The sequence below is a fragment of the Chamaea fasciata genome, unplaced genomic scaffold, assembly GCF_029207755.1.
Source record: "Chamaea fasciata isolate MVZ Bird 193981 ecotype frontalis unplaced genomic scaffold, bChaFas1.0.hap1 SCAF_7, whole genome shotgun sequence".
Taxonomy (NCBI): Eukaryota; Metazoa; Chordata; class Aves; order Passeriformes; family Sylviidae; genus Chamaea; species Chamaea fasciata.
This window is the reverse complement of record NW_027094092.1, coordinates 13,079,739-13,100,933: the sequence shown is the minus strand read 5'-3', so window position 1 is coordinate 13,100,933 and position 21,195 is coordinate 13,079,739. Positions and strand designations below refer to the sequence as shown.

At 36.5% G+C, this 21,195-nt stretch overlaps 1 protein-coding gene across 8 annotated transcripts in view; it reads left to right on the top strand.

The window, feature by feature from the left end:
* Positions 1 to 21,195, top strand: part of SOX6 (SRY-box transcription factor 6) — a 368,657-nt gene that overhangs the window by 202,997 nt on the left and 144,465 nt on the right. For all 8 annotated transcript variants that reach the window (XM_066187620.1, XM_066187618.1, XM_066187619.1 and 5 more), the window contains one exon: positions 19,157 to 19,329. In XM_066187620.1, the coding sequence (XP_066043717.1) occupies positions 19,157 to 19,329 (173 nt within the window). The remainder of the gene's footprint in view (positions 1 to 19,156; positions 19,330 to 21,195) is intronic.

Below are 21,195 nucleotides of genomic sequence, written 5' to 3'. Positions count from 1 at the left end.
GGAAGAGTGTAAGCAAAGGGCAAACATACACTAATATTTCCTCAGCATACTCTTCCAATTTCCCACGAAATATGATTAATGGCTTGCTTGATTCTGAGGTGGTAATTTGGGTTTAATGACCCTTGATAGAATTATCTTCTATGAACATGTCCAATCACTTTTGAACCCTTTAACACACAGCAGCAAAGTCTGTGGGGAGAAAGCTCAGCAGTTAGCAATATGGTGTATATTTGCACCTAGTACCTTGCAGGTGTCCCCTAGATCTTAGAATGAACATTCTTAGAACGAACAGTTCTCTGTTAATTTCCTCTGTTATACTACACTCTGTCACTTTTCCAGTTTGAAAAGTAAAAATATATTTATTTGTTCTATATTTGAAAGCTGTTCTGCACTTTGGCCACTCTCCTCAGCCTTCTATCCTTAATTTGGAAAGAAACCCCTTGTATAAAATATCACTTTATGAGCAATGTCAAATTTTGGCATCGAATAACAAGAACATTTGTGGCGACCCTTTTCACTTTCAGTGGTTTTAAACTCCATTTCTGAACAGAAAGTTGTGTCTTGAAGTGGGATCTTGATGTGTGGCTATCGTGTGGTAATGAGGATGTCCTGATGATACCAGAGATATCAGAGTCTCTTTTTTTTCTTAAGAGATACATAAAAATACCTTAGTGGGAACCTAAACTGTGGACCCTGAGGTCAGAAATGTCATCTTTAAGACTCAAGGCACATAGCATAAGTATTGAGAAAAAAAATGAGGTAGGAGCACATTTAGTAACTCCCCTGCAACTGAGAGTAGCAAGAACATAAAGTGCAACCTGACCCAGCCACTGCCTCAAAAGCCCAAGCTCAATGAGGAATAGGAGAAGAAATACAAGAAAGGTTGTCCTTGTCCCCTCTAAACAAGTTGACCTTTCAGGAGAGGTTAATTATCAGTGTTTTTTTCAAGATATCTTGATTTGTTTAACTGTGTCACCTCACTTAGGATCTGACCAATGACATCTGACAGTTTTCTGCCAAAGGGCAAATCTAGCCAAACTGGGCTCATTTTCCTTGTTTTCACCTCCTTCTGCCAACATTAAAGTGATTTCAGGCTAATCATGATCCCCCTGCTCCAGTAAGGTCATTCACAATACTGTCCCCTTACTTGGAGAGTGAATTGATATCAATTCACTATGTCCCTTCTGTTTTTCCCTCCAATATTTATGTTAGATTAAAGCAAATAATTTATTTATTTTCTATCCCAACCAATTTTTTTTTTCCTCTGGCATGATTTGCCAATGGACAAAATTTTCAAAAACACTATAAAATGAAGTCCCACCAATCAATTAATACCAAGATATGATTTTTAAAGGAAATAGATGTATTAAAATAATTTCCACAGAAATTTGTCTGAACTGAGAAAACACAAATCTATGAAGGATGTATCCTTCCCTGTGAATTCATTGCATGTATTACTGTCTGTGATAATAATATTAATAGATTTATAGCCAGGCAGCTTGATCAAAACTTGGTCTGTTTCATTAACTCTCACACTGAAACCATGTTATTATGAACATATCTTTCTTACTATTTTTGCTTTAAATTGCAGTTAGTTTACCCCACATATTCTAATGTTTACCTTAATCTGTACTGACATACTTTAACAAAGTTTAATATTAGACATATTGTCATAAATGTTCTCAGAGTTATCCAAGATTTAGCTGAGACCTGTTCAATAGCTACTTAAAATTTGTTGCCCCATAGATAGAAGTAATGAGAGGCTAACACACTCATGTTGGGAATGAATCTTCATGTCTATTAAGATTTGTTTGAACAGGTTTCCATCACAACAGGTGCACAATTACTTTATGAGTAAAATATTATCAGCCTTCCAAATTAGCCAGGGCAAAATGCAAGTTGTCTGATTAAATAATCAAACCCAATACTTAAAATGCACTTGATTTCCACAGGAATTTTAAGATGCTAAGTCCCAGTCTATCAGTGAAACTGTGATTGTTTGCAGCATGCAAGTAGCAGCTTGCAGAGTATCCTGTTTGGTATGTTTTACATAATTCACCCTACATTATACAACACAAAACCACTAAAAAAGCATATAATAACGAGTTTTACTTCTAGTAAAATAATTTTAATCTTCCAATGAAGGTATTATATTGTGCATTAAAATCAGAAAAAAAAAGTGGGCCTCTAATGAAAAATAGTTTGAAAGTGTTCTGCATTCAATTAGGAGGCACAGCAGTTTGGAAATACAAAACCCAATGTTCTTTTAAAATAATTTGGTTTATGAAGAGGGAGGGACTAGAGGAAAATCCTGTGAGTCTGAAGTGCAACTTGCAGCGTGGAGATCACATATGTCACCAGTTACTGAATGGCTAGTCACTCAGACACCCAAGAAAGGAGTCAAATCTGAAACAGTAGCTTCACCACGAAGGGGAAATTTAGCAGTGCAGCTGTCAGACGCAGATTACACACAGGTAACTGTTTGTTTTCATATCTGAATCTGTTTGTCAATCAAGGAATGCTATGAATCAGGAGACGGGATCTCAAATACAAAACCACAAAGTCAGAGACAGCATCTGGAGGAGCTCCAAGCCACAAAAATTAGGGAAGAAACACAGAGGGAACAAAAACTGTAAATGCTTGCATGGATTCTGCCTCTATATACATTGAATTTAAATAATTGTGTTGATACATCAGTAATAATAATTGCTGATAAAAATTATAGTCCTTATTTTGGGCAGCAATATGTTTTACTAAATGTGAAATTAAATGCAATTTGTATTAATTAGGGATAATATGAAAGTATGTAAGTGGTTGACATTTCCGACATTTTTAAACACACTACTATGTGTGAAGATAGATCTTTTGCATTTGTTTTGACTTGGAAAGACTGTGGATTGATATATGGCCCCAAAGTATTCTGTTGACATAAGATCCCAGTTCTAAACCCTGAGATCAGAAAATTATTTATAGTTGACTGTAGTTTGAAATTTAATTATGGAATTTGATCTTTGGTGTAACTGTTTAGTAGACAATTGTAGCTCTCCCTGAAAGCTGGAATACACCCTTAGTACAGATACTAAACCAAAATCTTCTAATTGCAGGTGGCAGACTCAGAGTGCAAGATTTAAGAAGACAGTTGTAGTGTACACAGGTTATTTATGTAGACTTCCACAAATAAGTTGTTCTAAATGTGGAGAAATTTACAGACATCAAATCTCAATTGGTGACGTCAAAAGAACAGGCTTATTAAGAAAGGTGAAGAAAATGAAATGGGCATAACTCTTCTGTGGTTTAGTTTTTCCAGATTCCATAAGAATTGTAGCATGCCTGTTGACTTCTAATTGAAAGTTTTACCTTCTCTCTGTTTCTCTGGTGCCAGGACACATTTGCTTATGGATTGCTGGGATTCTGCAAGAGTTGCAGGATGACTGTGGATGTTTTCTTAGGGGCTGTATAGAATAGAGGTTTTCTACTTCAGGATGTATTGAATTGACCCTCCTATCTGTTTTTTTTTGTTGTTGTTGTTGCTTTTTTCCCCTCCCAGGGGTTATACAGTGTAATTTTGTGCCTCTTAGACTTCAGCCAAAGACAGAGTGCCCACTTCTGAAGGATAAGGGTTTTCCTAAAAAGAAATACTTAATCCCATCAGGTTAAGGTCTGCCACTTTTCAAGATAGCAGTGATTGACAAAGGCACTTTGTGTCTCTGCATACTCTCAGAAAACATATCCCACCATCAGACAGATATCAACACTTGGTGCTAAGAGTGGGACATGATGAAAATTCTCCCACTACTGACCTGGAAAAACCACAGTCAGTCTCTACTCATAGCTAAAGTTCAGTTAACTTAATAGCAAGATTATGTTCTTCTCCCACTTTGCCTCTTCCTGTCCTCTTCCATTTGTACTATACTCAAAACCACTGAGAAAAGCTCTTTTCTGAGCTATAGTTGGAATGGGATGATCTCTGAGATCCTTTTCAAGCCAAGCTATTCCATGTTTCTGTGATCTGTTAAAGGAGACCACTGCTCCTCACTTTTCAAAGTCAGATCATACACACCAGGTGGCATCACCACTTCCAAGGCCGAGATTGTGGTTCCAGTTCAAAATGATAACATTCGCAGACTCAGTTTTGAAAGAGTGAATTTTCTGCAGTTCAAGAATTCGAGATATATGATATTTGTTTAATGTTTTTGATTGACAGCTAGAAGATAGGAAATGGTTAAAAGATACTGTGAGATTTAGAAGGTTAGTTGGTAAACTAGGTAATACTTTTGCCATCTGTACCTATTCAGGCTTTTAGAGTCATAGTAATGCTAGTTTTTGTCAGTGTTAGCCATGTCACGGCAGATGCACAGTTGTCAAATTGGTTAAACAACTGAGGGTTACTCCTTCCTAAACTAAATTAATAAGTAAAGCAATAATGTGTCCTTGACTTTTTTTTTTTTTTTTTTTTTTTTTTTTTTTTTTTTTTTTTTTTTTTTTTGCATAGGGAAGGAAAGGTGAGAGAGTGTGAGTTGCCTTGTAAGTGCATTTTACTGTACACTCTTGTATTCATTCATCCTCTTGTGTGAGCTGCTTGTCTTATGCAGAATTCTGTCTATATATGTTGAGTCCATGACAGAGCTGAAGCTGTAGGCTTCACTTTACTGCAGGCTGCGGATGTGCCCTCAATGCAGGACATTTAAGGTACTCTAGAGCAGAAAAACCTTGTCCTTGCTATGGCATATCAAGCTAATGCTCCAAGGAGGAAATTGAAAATTTGTAAGTGGATGCAGTCCATGCCACTTCGGTAACTTCCAAGTGCTTCTGAATTCTAGAAAGTGATATCTAAATACCCCAACTCCTCCAGCAGTCCTTCAACAATATATTTCTATTTATGTTTATCTTTATTTTAATATCCTGAAACAGCAAAAATATATTGATGGTTATACTTTAGAAGCTACTGTAAGGATGTGGTCGAAAAGTATTTTGTGCTAAGTTTATTACCTATGTCAAACTCAAAGTGAACAACTTAAAGTTTTGACCAAGACCTGTCAGTTCTAAGCCCGAGGTGTACAGATCATCATATAGATCCAGGTTCTCATGTCCACTAGTTGGTGTTGCATGACAGAAAACCAGATGAAACTGATTCTGTGTTAAGGAAAGACAGTAGGCTGATCCACAGATACTAATTTCCATAGAGGGAAAACAAATCTTAATAAAAATAAGTCATCCAGTACTGTATTTGAAGAGCTAAAGTTGTTACAAAAGAACTCAGAGGAAAAAAATGGAAAGATCTTTGGCATAAAGGGGAAAAACCAGCAAACCAACCATTTGATTTCAGGAGTAATCACAAATGCAGACACAGGAATGAGGAAGAACAGGAAAAAATTATACTTTTGCACTAGTATTATCTCTATCTCTGACTAATTTCCAGGGATTTCCAGATCCTGATGGGCTTTGTGTGTTTTGAATCAGTCAAATAGATTCCCCTTCCCTCTTCCAAATACCTGTTCACTCTGCTCTTGAACCTATATAAGGCTTTGAGCCAGCAGCATCGTTTAGAAGGACATTCCATGGCCATAGTGTCAGTTGTGGGAAGAACCACATCAGGATCAAATTAATTGGAAACTTTAAAGATAATGTTATGTGAGTCACACACATTTATCTCATTTTTCAAAATAGTTTAAGATGTCATCTGAGTCAATGGGTCTTAGATGCTTCAAGTGTTTTTGAAAACATGACCATAGGGATAGTTGCAATAGCAAGAGGCCTAAATCTCTTACAAAATCTGGCCCAGAGACACCTAAATTTGAGAAACCCCTTGGAAAAGTACCTGAGATCTTTGCAGGTGCAAAGAGATTGGAATTTTGATTTAAAATTTATTTTAAATTCATAGAGAGGAACTAACCACAAAACACATTGCTTAAACTCAAAATTACTTAGGAGCCACAATTAGCCTTCATTTAAGTTGACATTATTTCAGCATCACATTACACTGAAGAAACTTCTGAGAAACATGTCAGAAACATTACATCGAGTTGCAATAGGTGTGTTCTTCCAGACAAAACTAATTTTTTTTAAAATAGGACACTTAGAAGATGATTAACTTTCAAAACCAATTGAGTGTAGTCACATCTGGTTTTGAAAATCTTGTTTCCGTGCTTCTGCTTCTTCTTTGAGTTTTTTGTTTGAGTTTATTGTAAGGAAGGAAAAATAATGCTGCAAATGCAGTTGTAGAAACTAAATAATGAAAATGGAACCTGGACAGTATTAAGTTGTCTTAAGGAGAGAGAAACAATTAGAGGATCCTGATTTCTTTAATATATCCCCGGTCTATTTATAATACATTGAATTACAATGCTGTTGTAGTGGAATTCAAAACCTCTTGGTATGATTCCTACCAATATTCCCAGTGCTTCAAGATTTATTGTGAATCATTGTAACGCTGTGCCTAAAGTTTTGCTAAATTCATGCCTTTGAATATTGGATTATATTAAGACTTTTGAGCAGGCAATGTTTATGTTTTCTTTCTGAGTGATCCTGTTTCAGTGGTAGAATACCTATGGAAGCACAAAAACCCCATGATACCACTCTGAGTTGGGACTGTGAAGAACTTAATTACCAAAGACTCTGTAGCAAAGGGCTGTGTTAAATATTTTGGTTTGTGATCAACTAGGTATACAAATAAATTGAATTAAGAAAAGTTCTGTCTGCACTTTCAGTCGCTTCTGAGAACCATCTGGCTAAATGCACTCCTGCTTGTGGTTAGAGTATAATTATTTCAGAAGACTCTTGGAATATGTGTGGAACTTCAGTCTGCAAATGTAGGCCACCCCCTTTTGTGCTCTGGTTAATGTGATTTAGAAGGTTTTTCTCTAGTTAGAAAACTTGTCCGATGATTTTGTAGTGTATTTACAGGAGCACAGCAAGCTGGTCATAGATTTCTAATTTGCTTTGGATTGCATTATTTTAATTTGATAATTTATTTATAAAATAAACCTTCAGGGAACAAGAGAATAGTTTACTTGTTTGGTTTTTGTTTCTCATACCCATTCAGTGATGTGGTTATTTCAGAAGACATGTGATAATTCCTATTTGTAGAATTAATATGCTCTACTGAATTGGTCTTAGAGATTGTTAGGTTCTGTGCAGCAGATAAGTAGCACTTTCAATTTATAACTCTTTGATTACGAACTAAATTTAAAATAATATTCAGATTTATAAGCCTGAAGCTGCCACCTAATGCCATTATTAATGAACATATCAATGGACTTCTTTCAAAGCCCACTGAAATGAGTGTAAATCCTTCAACTCACTTCTCTGGGCACATTCTAAATGTATAAAATGTTGTTGCTTTTCCATGCATATCAAAGGCTTTTGACTAAATTGTCTCTTCTCAGATGAGGTAGGAAGTTTCTTCTTTACAGCATCTATGATAGACAGGCTATGCTAATGTCCTTGTTTTCAATAAACTTTGCTTCTTCATTACTTATCACCAGAGGCAATAAAAATCTTCAGAGGCAAATATAAGTTTTTCATTGATATACTTGTTTGTATTTGTAAGACATGAAAGATGAACATGTAATTAAGATCAAAATTAAAATTTATATTTAAAGTATATAAATCTTGCAGTACTAATACTCCTCATATTTATATTTAGACATTTCTGAGTTGTGTAGCTAATAATTACTAACTAAGAACTCATGGAAGTAACTTATTTAACAAGATATAAGAAGTAACTGCAAGACATCAGAAGTCAGAGTGTATTTCACAGGGGTACATCTCTCCTGTGTATATTGTGCATTCTGGATGCAGCAGAAGAAATGCATTTGGGTTAAAATTTTCAGTATAAGGGAAAGATGCAAGGTTCCGAGAGTGTTCTGGTGTGGTATCCTCCTACCTTTATGGCAAATGAGCCCAAATAATTGAATCCTAATATGTAAATCAATTAGCCTTTCAATAGAAAAGCTGCAGTGGTACCTATGGAAAAGATTTCTACCCTTCTTGCATCCACAGAGAAAAGGACTAATTCCTATCCCTGTTCTGGTAGCCCTTCCTGGCTCACAGGTGGCTCAGCTCCACTGCACTGAGCTCCTGAAAACTGGATTATCCCCACATAGTGAGGAGATGTGATTTTTTCACCTGATTTGCACATGTCCAGCTGCAGAATTACACACAAAAGCTGCATGAAGTTCAACTGTCCCCTTTTCTTGCCATCACCCTGGGGATGTATTTGTAGATGTTAAAGTTTAAAGTGTTTCTCACTATTTAAAGAGAAGAATCACCTTATTTCTGTAAATACTGTGGCAAAGAGCAGAAAAAATTTAAGCCCTCTTTTTCGGTAGCTTGCCCTTTAAAATTGAAAACTTAATTTAAACATTTAATTCTTTTTTACCTTTCATTATTAATCCACTGTTTAGACAATGGAGAAGACTGAAAAAAACCCAAACAAAAGCTTCTTTTACATCGTGAACCTTTTTTAATGAAAGCCAAATAATCAACTACAGAAATCACAAGTAACTAGCTCCTGTTAGGTAAGGAAATTAATGGCATCTAATTCATATGAACTATACTCATCAAATGAGACATTAAGTGAACTTCCTCTAAACTCAGCTTCCTTCCAGCCACTTTTATGCACGTACATATACAATTCTCTTTCCAGAATAAGATTAGATAGCACAGATATTTACTTTATCCCTGTGATTGAAGATGCATGTTTTAATTGGAGAACTCTTCCTTCTAAATAAGTGCTTTTCTGCACTTGCATGGGAAGAAAAGCTACTTTTAAAAGAATGAAAAATTGTATAGATTTTGAAATTCTATCATGTTTACAAAATTTAAAAATAAGATTAATAGCACCCAGAAATCACTTGTTAAAGTTTAAATTGAATATGGAAACGAAATTACTTTTATCCAGCTGTGTGTAGTTAGGAAAGAACAGTCAATGAAATGGAGCAATTTCAAAATAAGAAATTCTCCATCTAAATTTCTTTCTTCAGCAAACTCCCAATCTTTTTGTGTTAATTGATGTGGTCCGACTTATCCCAGACTGTCATTAATTGTACCTCTCAACACTGTAATTCCAAAGAATACGCTACCTATGATTGTATATAAGCAAAAAAAAAAAAAAAAAAAAAAAAATCAAGAAAATCTCATTTCACATCTAAAAGAGGATGTCACAAAAATTATCTTACCCCACATTTTATTGCAGTGTTTTATACGAATGTTAGAGATGCATTAGCAGTCATATACTCAGTCCTCCCCATCAAGGCACGGCAGCAAATATTAGAAATAAAATATTTTTGCTTCTTTTCTGGAAATGAAATTTAGGGATTTTCTCTTGAATTCGAACATCTAAAACATTGCTTAATTTAATTAGGATACAGTGAGACTACTAGTGCAGCAGAACTTCATTCAGCAAATGTTAGGAATCAGAAGAGAAAAATTAAATTTGAAAAAAATTATCCAGGAAACAAAACAAGGTTGGAGAAAAAAAACATTGTGTTGGAAATCCTCGGAAGCTGGTGTAAAAGGTTGGGCAGTATTTCTCTGTGTAAGCACTTCATCCTCAGTTTTATATCTGTAGTTTCACATTAAACTGTAAACAGCTCATGGAGAGGGTTTAGTAAGAAAGTACATTTAAAATGTCTGATACTAAGTACACAGTTTTTTATGCCAGATGATGCTGTCAGGAAAAAGCAGTCCAAAAGACCTAAACCTGGGATTTTAGTAATGCTTTTACGTGCCTAATACAGTGAGTTTTCTGGGAACTGAGGTCAGGTTCTTTTGACTTCTATTTGACAAGTCTGCTATTGGTCCTTTGATAATTACAAAATTCAGCCAAAACTGATGGAAGTATCCCTGTGTTTTGGGCCAGGTTCAGAGATAAAATAATAGGGAAGGTGAACAAATGGCTTCACTTAGTGTTTATGGGAACATGGGGATCAGTTCTCATGCCATCGTAAATACAGGGTGTTTCTATTAAAGGTTTTACACATAACTGATCTACATTTATGTGTAGATAATCTACAAGAGAGAATTAGACCAGCTGAGCTGATAATTCCAGAGTAATGAAGAATTGTGAACATCATAATTACTGTGGAACTTGATTTTACTGATATTTAATACTTGTGTCCCATTATCAGAAGGAAAAGCTTCGGATATCTCCATTTCTCTATGAGACTTCCCCTGTTTTGCTACTTGACAACTTAAATTCTTGTAGGAGTATTGAGCTGAAGTTAGTTTCACAGCTCTTCCAAATAAGAAAATTAAAGGATTTAACTTTTAAACCATGTTTATGACTATCTTCTTTTTGAGGAAGACAATATTTCTATCTGCTATTTTTTCTTGTGCTTAATGTGTTTTCTGATAGGGAAAATAAAACCAATCTTATGCTTTTTTCACTTATGATGTTAATGTTTAGAAGAAAAGCTGGTAAACACCCTCCATGTGGGATGTTTGCACAGAGACAGTTCTGATGCTGAAAGTTTATCCCTACTATGACATTTATTCTTATTATGACATTATTCTTATTATCACAGTTCCTGATACCTCAGTGTGGATTCTTCTACAGAGGAGGAACTGGTGTAGAAGTAAATGATTAGATTTTGTTTGTTTGCTGGTTTTATTTGTCATTTCACTTTCAATACTTCTTTTATCTTCTTTTTTTCTTTTCTAATATATTATTTCTGTCTGTTATGCGGCCCACAAATACAGTTTGTAATCTTTATTGTTGCTATACTCAGCATAACATCCTCCTACCTTTCCCTCTCCATGATCTAGGGAAGTACTGTCATCTGTGTTTAAAAGAGAAAATCTGAAACTGAAGGTCAGACATTTTTTTCAGCTCTCAAGTCCTGAGGGAGTGCCTTAAACGGATGGGCAATCTTTACTTTCATTTGATTTTTTTTTAAACTTTAAAAGCATTGGAATCGAGTATTAGAATCAATAATAATAATAATGATTCAAATTTTGCTCCCTATATAACACCACCTTGTTAATTTTATTTTGATGCGCTATGCCCTGGGCTACAATCCACTCATTTAACAAAAAATTACTCATTTTTCTCTTTATCTCATATTTTTGTGTTTGTATCAGTGTACAGATTACTCACAGCCTGTGGCCTCTGCTATATCATTGTATTCTAACGCAACAGGAACAGGTTGGCTATGAGTTTTTAGTTGAGATGTATAATATGCATTTCTCTGTTCATCTCCAGCAATATCACATTTTTCCTACATGGACTCTGAACGGCTCACATTGAGCATATATGAAGCTTTTCTAAACCTACTGAAAGCACTAAACCATTTACAACCAAATCTCTACTTGCTGCTGAAAACCTCTACAAATAATTTATTCAAAATTTAATTATTTTCCCTCCATAAGAACATGTATGAATTAACACTTGGTGTGTTTTTAATATCATTTTTCTTACTTTTAATATCATTTAGAGTGTAAATTTACAGGTTCTTCCAGATTTGAGCGAAATTCTAAGAAATGAGCTAAACTGGGTTTTATTTATTTTTTAGTTTACTTTCTGAAATAGAAGACAGTAGTGAAATAGAAGACAATAGTAAAATAGAATTGTATCTGTGAGATGATGGCAAAATCTCAACATGTATTTCAAGTCCTCTAAGGCTAATGTCAGACAGATTTCTTCTTTTCATGTGTGTGAAAGGAAGTAAGGAGTCCAATAGATTTGTTGGAATTCTGCTTTTTTGCTGGGCACTGGTTTGGAGGAGGGGGAGGCTGAAGCTCTGGCTAACATCACATTCTTTCCTGCATTCCTGACGTGGATTACATTTTAGGACTCAACTGTAGAATCACCACATTGCTAAAAATGGTGCAAAGTTTCACAGTGCTGCTCCATGGGCTGAGCAGGAGCTTAGTCCAAATCTTTGCCTAGCACCTTGCTTTGACAGCTATGGAGCTGTTTGAGAGAAACTTGGGAGCACTTTCTGTTGGTCCAGTCACTGCAGTATTTTCATTTTGGATGTATTGGTTTACTTGGACTGGAACTGTTGTGGAAAGCAGTCAAGGAGGAAAACCTCTGAGTGTAAGACATTGCTACGGAAACACTTGAGAATTGCTAAGAAACCATGCAAGAGCATAAAGTCCTGTGAACCTATGAGAAAAAAATTGTTACTTGGAGGAGCAAAGCTCCTGGACATACTATGACAGGTAAGCCTGCCTCAGGTGATGGCAAATCTTTAGGGGAAACATTCAGCTGGATTCCTATAGACATTCTTGTGACTTGTTCCTGAAGCAGAATAAATGGTTCTGTGATTTGTGATGTTTGAAGAAGGACTAAATCCATCCAACTCTTTTGAGAAGGGAAAAAACTCAGAGCAGGACACTTTAACTGGTTGAATAGGGCTCAGTTGAGCCTGAACACTCAGAGGTGCCTGTGAGGGCACTCCTGCCCAGCTCAGCGACACTCCTGCCTGGCTCAGCGGCAGGCAGGGGTCTGGATGTGTGGGCTGGAAGAAACCCTTGGGATGAGGCAAACCCAAGGGCAATGGGTGCAGGACCCCAGAGCTGGCTGTGAGCTCAGTGAGGTGTTTGTGGGGATGGTGGGTCCCTGTCCTTGCCTTAATCCTTGCCCTAGTGACATGTGACAATGAAGGGTCAGCAAGGCCTCACTGAGTATTTCATATTCACTCAGCTATTCAGCTTTTTGGCAAACCTAAGGAAGACAGGACCATGATAAATATAGGATTGTTTTAAAAGTCGGCTGTTTTGCAAATCATATGGGTTTTGAATTGCTCTCATCCAAGAAATTGCTGTAACGTGTGAGTTTTAATATATATGGAACTAGGAGAAAACTTGTGGATTATCAGTAAAGCATTTTCATCCTTCTCCCAAAGTATAGCTAATTTAAACTCTTTAATGTTTTTCAAAATCTGACATATTTTTGTCTACAGAATATTTTCAGTAGTTCTTAATATTAATTCCCATTACTGTCTGTGGACATATGGTAATAAAATTTCCTTGCTCAAAGCTGAAAGTGCAGAATCACTTTGAGACATAAGGGAGGGGAGGGATCTCACACCTTCCCGAGAGAAGCTTTCCGGTGTGTTTTGCATGCTGGACATGTTTGCTGTGCTGCTTTCTGCACTGGGATGCTACAAAGCACAATGGCAGCATTTATAAAACTTTTTTATTGACTAAGAACAGGACAGTAGCATATGGGAACACCAACAATTGCTAACTGATCATGAAATAAAGAAATTCCAGTATTCCAGTGTTATAAAAAGAAAGGGGGAAAAAAAAAAGTCATTCAGAACTTAGTCATATTGGTTCAGCTGTTGTAACCAAAGACTGATAAGATAATAGAGGTCTTTGTGGCTGTTTTCTACTGAAATGCTTTATCTTTATGATACACTTGGGGCCCTTTAGAGTGGAAGCTTTTTAAACTGCTGCTGGAGTTAGAACTCAAATTGGATGCTGTTGCAATGGCAAGGGGGCTCCCTAGTCAGGCAGCCCTCACAAAGTGACTTTTATCTCTGAAGCCCTTCCATTAGATTGTTACTTTCTTCTGTTTTCCCTGTTTATTTTTGTTGACTTTTGCTGCCCTATTTTGTGGCATTTAGAAGGTGACCCAATCAAAAAAGGGTAAATGCTAAATGCTGGACAGAGCCTGTGAAGTGGAAACATCACAGCCCATCTGATGTGTGCGGCAGACTGTGGTGTTAGACAGAATGGTTTAACCAGGTTATCTCTGGGAAGCTGAGATCAAATACACGTTCTTTTATGTCTAGCATTGTGTTTTTGCTTTCTTTTCAAACAATGTCCATAGAGTAATAAAATCCCCTCCAATATAACTGAGGGATTGAGTCACAAAGGCTTTTTTTTTTTAAAAGGAAAAAAAAAAGCTGAAATTGCTAACTTGATTCAAAATCATTTTTGATTGTTGGTTGAACTGTTTTGGCTGATGATGCTTAAGAGCTGCAGTTGTGTGATTTAAAGCCCTACTTAGTTTCTGGCAAAGTCCACACTTCTTTCTTGCATTACTGCCTCCTGATTTCATAAAAGTCATACAATGTGTTTGTTCTAGAAACGTAACAGGAGTAATCATTTCTGATTTATTAATTTGTATTTCCTGTAAGCGTATGGCACAAAAGTTAGTTTAGATGCAGTGCATAAACAAGCCTGATATTTGTCATGTTTTACACTAATCACAGAATTCAAGAGAACCAATAATGCTTTGCAGCTGTGTAGAGATTCCACGCAAAGATCTCAAAGCACTTCAGAAACATTAACTAACCAGGCATAAAAACCTCTGATTGATAGTGTTTCACTTTGTGTACATGTTGGGACACTAAGACACATTCAAGAACCCACAGTAATTTTGTCACAGCTAAGAACCCTACTTTAGCAAGGTATGGATCATGCCTATGAAATTTTTAGTTTATTTATGACTCCAGCGTTTTGTCTTTTATTCACTTGACAGAATATATGGTTTTATCTAGTTTTCTTTTCCTGAGTGTCAGAGAGGTTAGTTTAAATTACGCTATTTAAGCCTAGAAGTCTGTTTTTTTTGCTATGCCTGCTCCTTTTTTTCCCTTACCAGCAGATATTACTCTGCTTCTACCTCAGGACAGCTTGCCACAAGGACAGTAAGAAATTTAACGTTGAGAAGCCTCCAGTGCTTGCTGACATTTGTGTATAGACTGAATAGGTTGTAAAATGTAACAGGAGTGTTCAAAGGTGGTAAACCAGTGGTTGATATAGAAACTATAGTTATATTGTATAGCTATACTTACTGCATACTAGGTTGTGGGTTGGTTTTTTTTTTTTTTTCAATTCTTAAAGAAATCTAAATAGATAAAATGCAGGATGAGGTTTATGATTTTTATTAAACGCAGTGTAAGGTACATGATGCTCTTTCTATTACTTTATGTACCAGAGATCCTGTTGTATTTGAATTGGTTTTAAAAGACAGTGTTGCCACATGCAGAATGCTTTCTAAATGTAATTTTAGACCACAAGTTGAACTCTTCTCTCTTTTTCAGCAGATTTATAGCTGCTTTTTTATTTTTTTTCTCCTTGTTAGATTGACCTATGATCAGAATTTCGAAAAGTCAAAAGTTCTCTTTGATGGCTTAGTTCTCTTCAATCCGAATATTTTATCTCAATTTGTGCTGAAATCCAAAATAAAGATTTTGTAAAATCCAAAGTAAAGCAATAAGCATACAGGGGAAAAATTAAAATATTACTTCAACCAGATTATTATCACAAAGGTGGGGATATACCCAAAGTGCTATCAGAAATAATATTTTTTAGTGAACTTTTGATGGGAGTGACACATTTCCATTAAAAAAAAAAAGTCCTTAAACACTATCAGCTTCCCACCAACACTCAAAATTTTAAATACTGCTAGTAGAGGGAGTCAATGGATCAAATCCAGTATATCTGTAGTCACTGAAATAAAGGCCTCTAAGAAAAAATGTGTCAATTTTAAAGTTCTTTCCTAACTGAAGACCATTTTGTGATAGAGCCAAAGGTTAATAAAATCAGTAGTGAATGTAGCAATTTTACAGATAAGCTATTCACAACAAGTGTAGTTACTTGAATAAAAAGCTAATTCAGTTCTAAAATGCCACATGCAGTAGCAGTGAATAGCTGCTTTTAGGTGCTTTCTGGAGGAGGATAAAATACAGAATCACAGCACTCTTCTTTTCCAGCATCCCTGGCTGCCTGTAAATTGCTGTGAATGGGACTGTGGGCTGACAGGCTCTATTAAGACAAACTGCCTTTCTCATCGGAGAGATAAAATAAATCAGGTGTTTAGTCAAATTAAAATACTTCAGATGGAGCAGGCCCTGGGGAGCACTGATCCACCTGACAAATCTGAGAGAAACTCAAGACAGATGTGTTTTGGGGATAAGGAAGACCCCATGGAAAAAAATGCACTGCTGTCTTTGGAGTAAGAGAATAGGATTAGAACAGAGAGAGAGCTGTGGTATATAATATTTTATAGAAGCTGGCACATTTACTGTTCATATTTTACTAAGCTTTTTGTTTTATCTGTTTTTATGGCAAATACATTTTACAGATAGCTGTATTTTAATTTTATTTATAGATATTTTCAGTCAGCAGCAGAAGTTTATTTACTGGTAATGAGTTTAGGAATCTCATTGCTCGCTGCAGTAAGTGGATGCAAAACAGATGATGATGGCACACAGCTACTGATGACCTCTCTTGTCCCAGCCAGATCAGCTCAATTTGGTCTGCATTCTAAGCAAGTTGGTTTTTATTGGTATTTAAACTGTAAAATAATGGTTGGGATTTTCCACTCTAAAATTAAATTATAGCTCCCCCCCCCCCCCCCCCCACACACACACACTGTTCATACACCAACATTCTCATTTTGTGCTTGTTCTCCTCTGGAGCAGGGCTGGGTTAGGTGTCCTGAAGCTTCATGGAGGTCTCGTGATTTTCCAGGAGCACAGTGTACATTTTGTGGTCATCAGTTCCATTCTGTTGCTGGATTACATAACAGGGTACAAATTAAAGAGCAGAGTATTTTAAAAGGAGTCATTTATTTCGGATGTGCTTCTCGGGGGAGGGAGAAGGAAAGAAAAACAATTACTGTGGATTCCTGAATAAGAACAGTTACTTCTGCCTGCTATTGTAAAAAAGTCAGGGAAAGAAAATAATTTGTGGCTGCTATATCAAATGGTTCTAAGAAATCCTAACAAAACAAAAATATTTTGTAGCCTTAGCCAGGCACTCTTTGTGGTGGTTTTCTACTTATGTTATGAAGCAAGTACACGCTATACAGGATAACCTGGAAATGGAGTGGCAGATTAATATCTGCTTTGGGTGTGTAAAATATTTTATGACTGTAAGCTCAGGGGCTCACATTATGATGCCAAAGCTGCTTGGCAGATGTGAAAGTCTCAAGCTGTTGTTTCCCGGGTGGCAGTGGAGCACAATAAGCATCATTTGAGGAAGCAGGTTGCTTCCCATTGGCTTTCTAAAATAGGTGGGTGGAGTGGTTGATCTCATCACAATAGGCAACAGAATTTCTCTTTGGCAGAAGAGTCTTTTACCCATGGAAATGAATTCAAGACCACCTAGATAACCTTTGAACCATACAGAAAAATCTTCAGTTTAGGAGGGTTAAGGTAGGTCTATACTGAAGCTGCAGAGAATTAAACAGATGTCAGCATGGAGCTCAGGACGTGCCAAAGGATCCTGGCAAGGCAGCGCTTCCAGTGCAGGCACTTTCCTTGCCACACACCTGCCTAAGCTTACTTCCAAAAATTCTTTTGTTATTGTTTCGGTCTTGTACCAGCTTTTTGCCCAGAACTCTTCTATTGCTTCAGTCACTTGTATCACACTAAGGTTTTGCAATGAGTTGGTCTGGGTAGCAGAGTGTCCTTCAGCTTGAACTTCACGCATCCATCATACCTCTTGTGACTAAATAAATCACTAACAGAATTTCTAAATTTCTAAATTTTCTAAAATCCTAGAATTTTAGATTTCTAAAATTCCTAAAATTTCCACTACAACAGAATTTACACATTTTTCTTCTTCTGGAGACCTGTGTATACTGGATGTACATTAGGCATTGGAGAGTAGGGAAACATCAGGTTCTTGGAAACACTTTTAAAAGTAAGATACTTAATGGTGAATAAGAAATTGAATCTTTTTCAGTACTTTGCATTTCTAAATACAATTAATAAATGCACAGAAAATGAGGTACCCTTTGTTTCTCAGGGTTTATCTAGAGTGAATGACTTAAGCCATGCAGTTTCTTTTTTCCATATAAAGCAGAGGTTTCAGACAGACATTTTCTTGTATGCTGCTTTTGCAAATGAAATTCTGTGTAGGAATCATACAGGCCCCACAATGTAAGTAGTAGATAATCTTGTGTTTGTCACCTTGTTGGCAGGAGCCTTTTTTGTCTTCCTTCTCTTTATGAAATCTGTCAGCCTCTTTCTCCTCTTCTTCAGAAGGTATCCATCTTATTCCTGGGAAGAAGCTGGAGTGATAATTTTGTGACAGTTTCTCCATTCCCTCCCACGTCCTGTTGCTCACGCATTTTCTTCTTCTTGAAAAGTCCTGTGACTTCTTTATCACAGTCCTCTATTGTGAACAGAGGAAAGGAAGTTTCTGAACATTCTCTTTTGTGCCACTTCTCATATCATTGTGGTAGACTACAGACTTATTTTTTTTCTCTAATTTTTGATGCCACTGTACAACATTAAATTGATTTATTTATCCCACCTCCAACTCTGAACCTCTTTCAGATTCTCTTCCAATATTCTTGAACTTCTACCTTGCTCTATTTATATTATATGTTACAGACTTACGAGTCTGAGGTGCTCGCAAAAGGAGACGTATTGTATGGCTCACATATAGGAACAGACATTGCTGTTTCTGACAGACTAGTATGTTCCTATATAAGAAGGGATATTTTCAGATTGATTTGGAAAAGGACCCTGTACTCCTCACTTATGAGACCCATGCAATTTACCCCTAAACACACCATTAAGCATCATTAGTGCAAAGAATAAATGTACCGTAGTTTCATATCAATTAAGTGCTCCCCGTAGAGTAAACTTTGAAAGTTAAATGAAAATTCTTAAGGTATTTTCTCAGGTTAGCTATTTCTCTTGGGGACAAGTAAAGCTCATTTTTAATACACATTCTACAACCAAAACTTACATTTACCTAAATGACCTACCAGATATATGGGCATTTCGGAGAAATGATCAGTAAATTCTTAAACTGCTTCTTCCACTAAACAGCATCTTTTAAATTCTTTTTAAGCATTTGTAGATACTTGGGGTGAAAAAAAGAGAAAATATATAAACTGAGGTAAAATTATGTCTGATAAACTATGAATGTAGTTTAGATGAGGCAGATTTAGATGGAGAAGATATAGGGATTCATACAGAATAAATCCCTGTCAGAAAAAAGGAAATATTCTATATCTTTTCTGCTCCCATTTCTGTTACATCCTCCCCTGCTTAGAGCACAGCAAATCTATGTGTTACATTCTTTTGAGATTTGTTGGTAGAAAATATATCCAAGCTGCTGTTTGAAAAAAGCACACTGGTGATGCAGCCTTTTTTTTTTTTTTTTGTGGGGGTAGTAAATACTGCTTTGTAACTATTGCCTACCTCATATTTACAGTCCATCTTTCCCCCACGCTTAGGTACACCAGAAAGCCTGGCAGAAAAAGAGCGACAGCTCTCCACTATGATCACCCAGCTGATCAGCTTACGGGAGCAGCTCCTGGCTGCCCACGACGAGCAGAAAAAGCTGGCAGCCTCACAAATTGAGAAACAACGGCAGCAAATGGACCTTGCTCGCCAACAGCAAGAACAGGTGAGGCTCCAAGAGAGAAACCTGTGAAAATGGTTCACACAGAATGCTTATCACAAACTCTGTTCTGCCTGCTGTTGTTTCCTTCTGTGTTTGTTTTTATTTATTTATTTATTTATTTATTTATTTATTTATTTATTTATTTATTTTTTTGTTAAAAGACCTTAAGTATCTGTGGAAGTTACACTTTTCTTTTTTCCTGAAAAATGAAATATTATAGGACGCAGCAAAAAAAAAAAAAAAAAAAAAAAAAAAAAAAAAAAAAAAAAAAAGGGAGGAGTGGATGATCGATTTCACAGTTCTTGTTCCTTGCGCTGAGATGCAATTTTGAGAGTTACCAACAAGCCAGACTGTAACCATTATTTAACTCTTTCTCTTTTTGACAAGAAAATAATTAAACAAAAAACCCTAAGCATACTCAAAACTTCAAATGCCTTGCATAAGTAAGGTTTGGTTTGTTTGTTCAGGTCATGGACAGTTTTTTCTTGGTTTGTATTTTTGTTTTTTTGGGTTGTTTTCCTTGATAATTCATTTGTTTTAAAGGTGCAGTTGTCCAGCAAACTGTCCTCACTGAACAAAAGTGCAACAATGATCCCATGCACTAGTCCCCGAGGCATTAGATCAGACAGATCTAAATTAATGTGTGGTTTTTAGGAATCTGACATTATTACTAGAATTATCTTTTCAGTTAAATATATTTTATAGGATATATACAGCAATGTATGCTCTGTTGATTTTAATGAGTTGTGACGTCTGGTATTTTATGTGCTTGGGTATTTGCCCACATGTAGGAATATGGACTCATCCCCTAATGGAAAATAACATAAAGGAACACTGTAAAAAATCAGAAGTTAGAATGTCATTTAGCCATCTAGAGATGACACAGTAATTAACTATTGACACTTGTGAATAAGCTAGCACAAATTAATCTTGACACATTTGCAGACGAGTGATATCTTACAGTGAACACTTTGTAATTATATTTCAAAATGAAAATTAAATGACACTTAAAACTAGGTTGTCATGCTCAATGAAGCGAGCATGTAGCTCAACCGATAGGCAAATAAAATTCAGGATTTGAGCCACATGGTGCTTGTGTACCCTACTTTACTGTGTCAAGCCTATACATCAAGACGATGCTATGGTAATTACATTGCAGGGCCTTGGGTACATTTTCTGTCACAGTACTGCTCCAGCTAAGAGGAACCTTTGAGATTAGATGCTCCATGATATATTTCTTGTTTTCATCAGGAAACACCTATTCAAATGGTGCTACATTGTGCATGCAGGTACAAAAAGCTGTTCACTAGCAGTCAGAACCCTGGCAAATCTGTTCCTTTGCACATGTGAACAAAGGCCTCTCCTTGTGTTGGCTGTGGTTTACTGTGTTAAGCTGCAGCCAGGTCATCAGCAGCTCCAAACAATACTGGATGTAGGGTACTGTGTAGCTGTGAAAAAGTGATACAGCACCAAGAGAGAATGGCCCACAATGTAGCTCCATGCTCTGTATAATTTCACTGTGAGGCTGCATACTGTAATCATCTTTTACCTTTGCTGAGGCTCCAGCAGCAGGGGCAATGTGGACATAAACCTGAGAGACCTTATCTTTAGCTACAACCCCGGCACTTCTAAGATGGAGTCACACAATTGTGTGTGTTGCTCATTTAAAGTGGTAACTCCAGCTCTCACAGAGGTTTTAAATATCCCAGATAGCACTGTCCCCACTAGGGTTGTTTCACCAAGCACAGACACCACTGCTGCTCACTGTGCTGACAACAAATACCTGAGGTTCTAGGACCTGCCCCTGGGCTACCTGGGCACATGAGCTGCCAGCTCTCTTTGAATTCCCTTTTTCACTCATGCACAAGG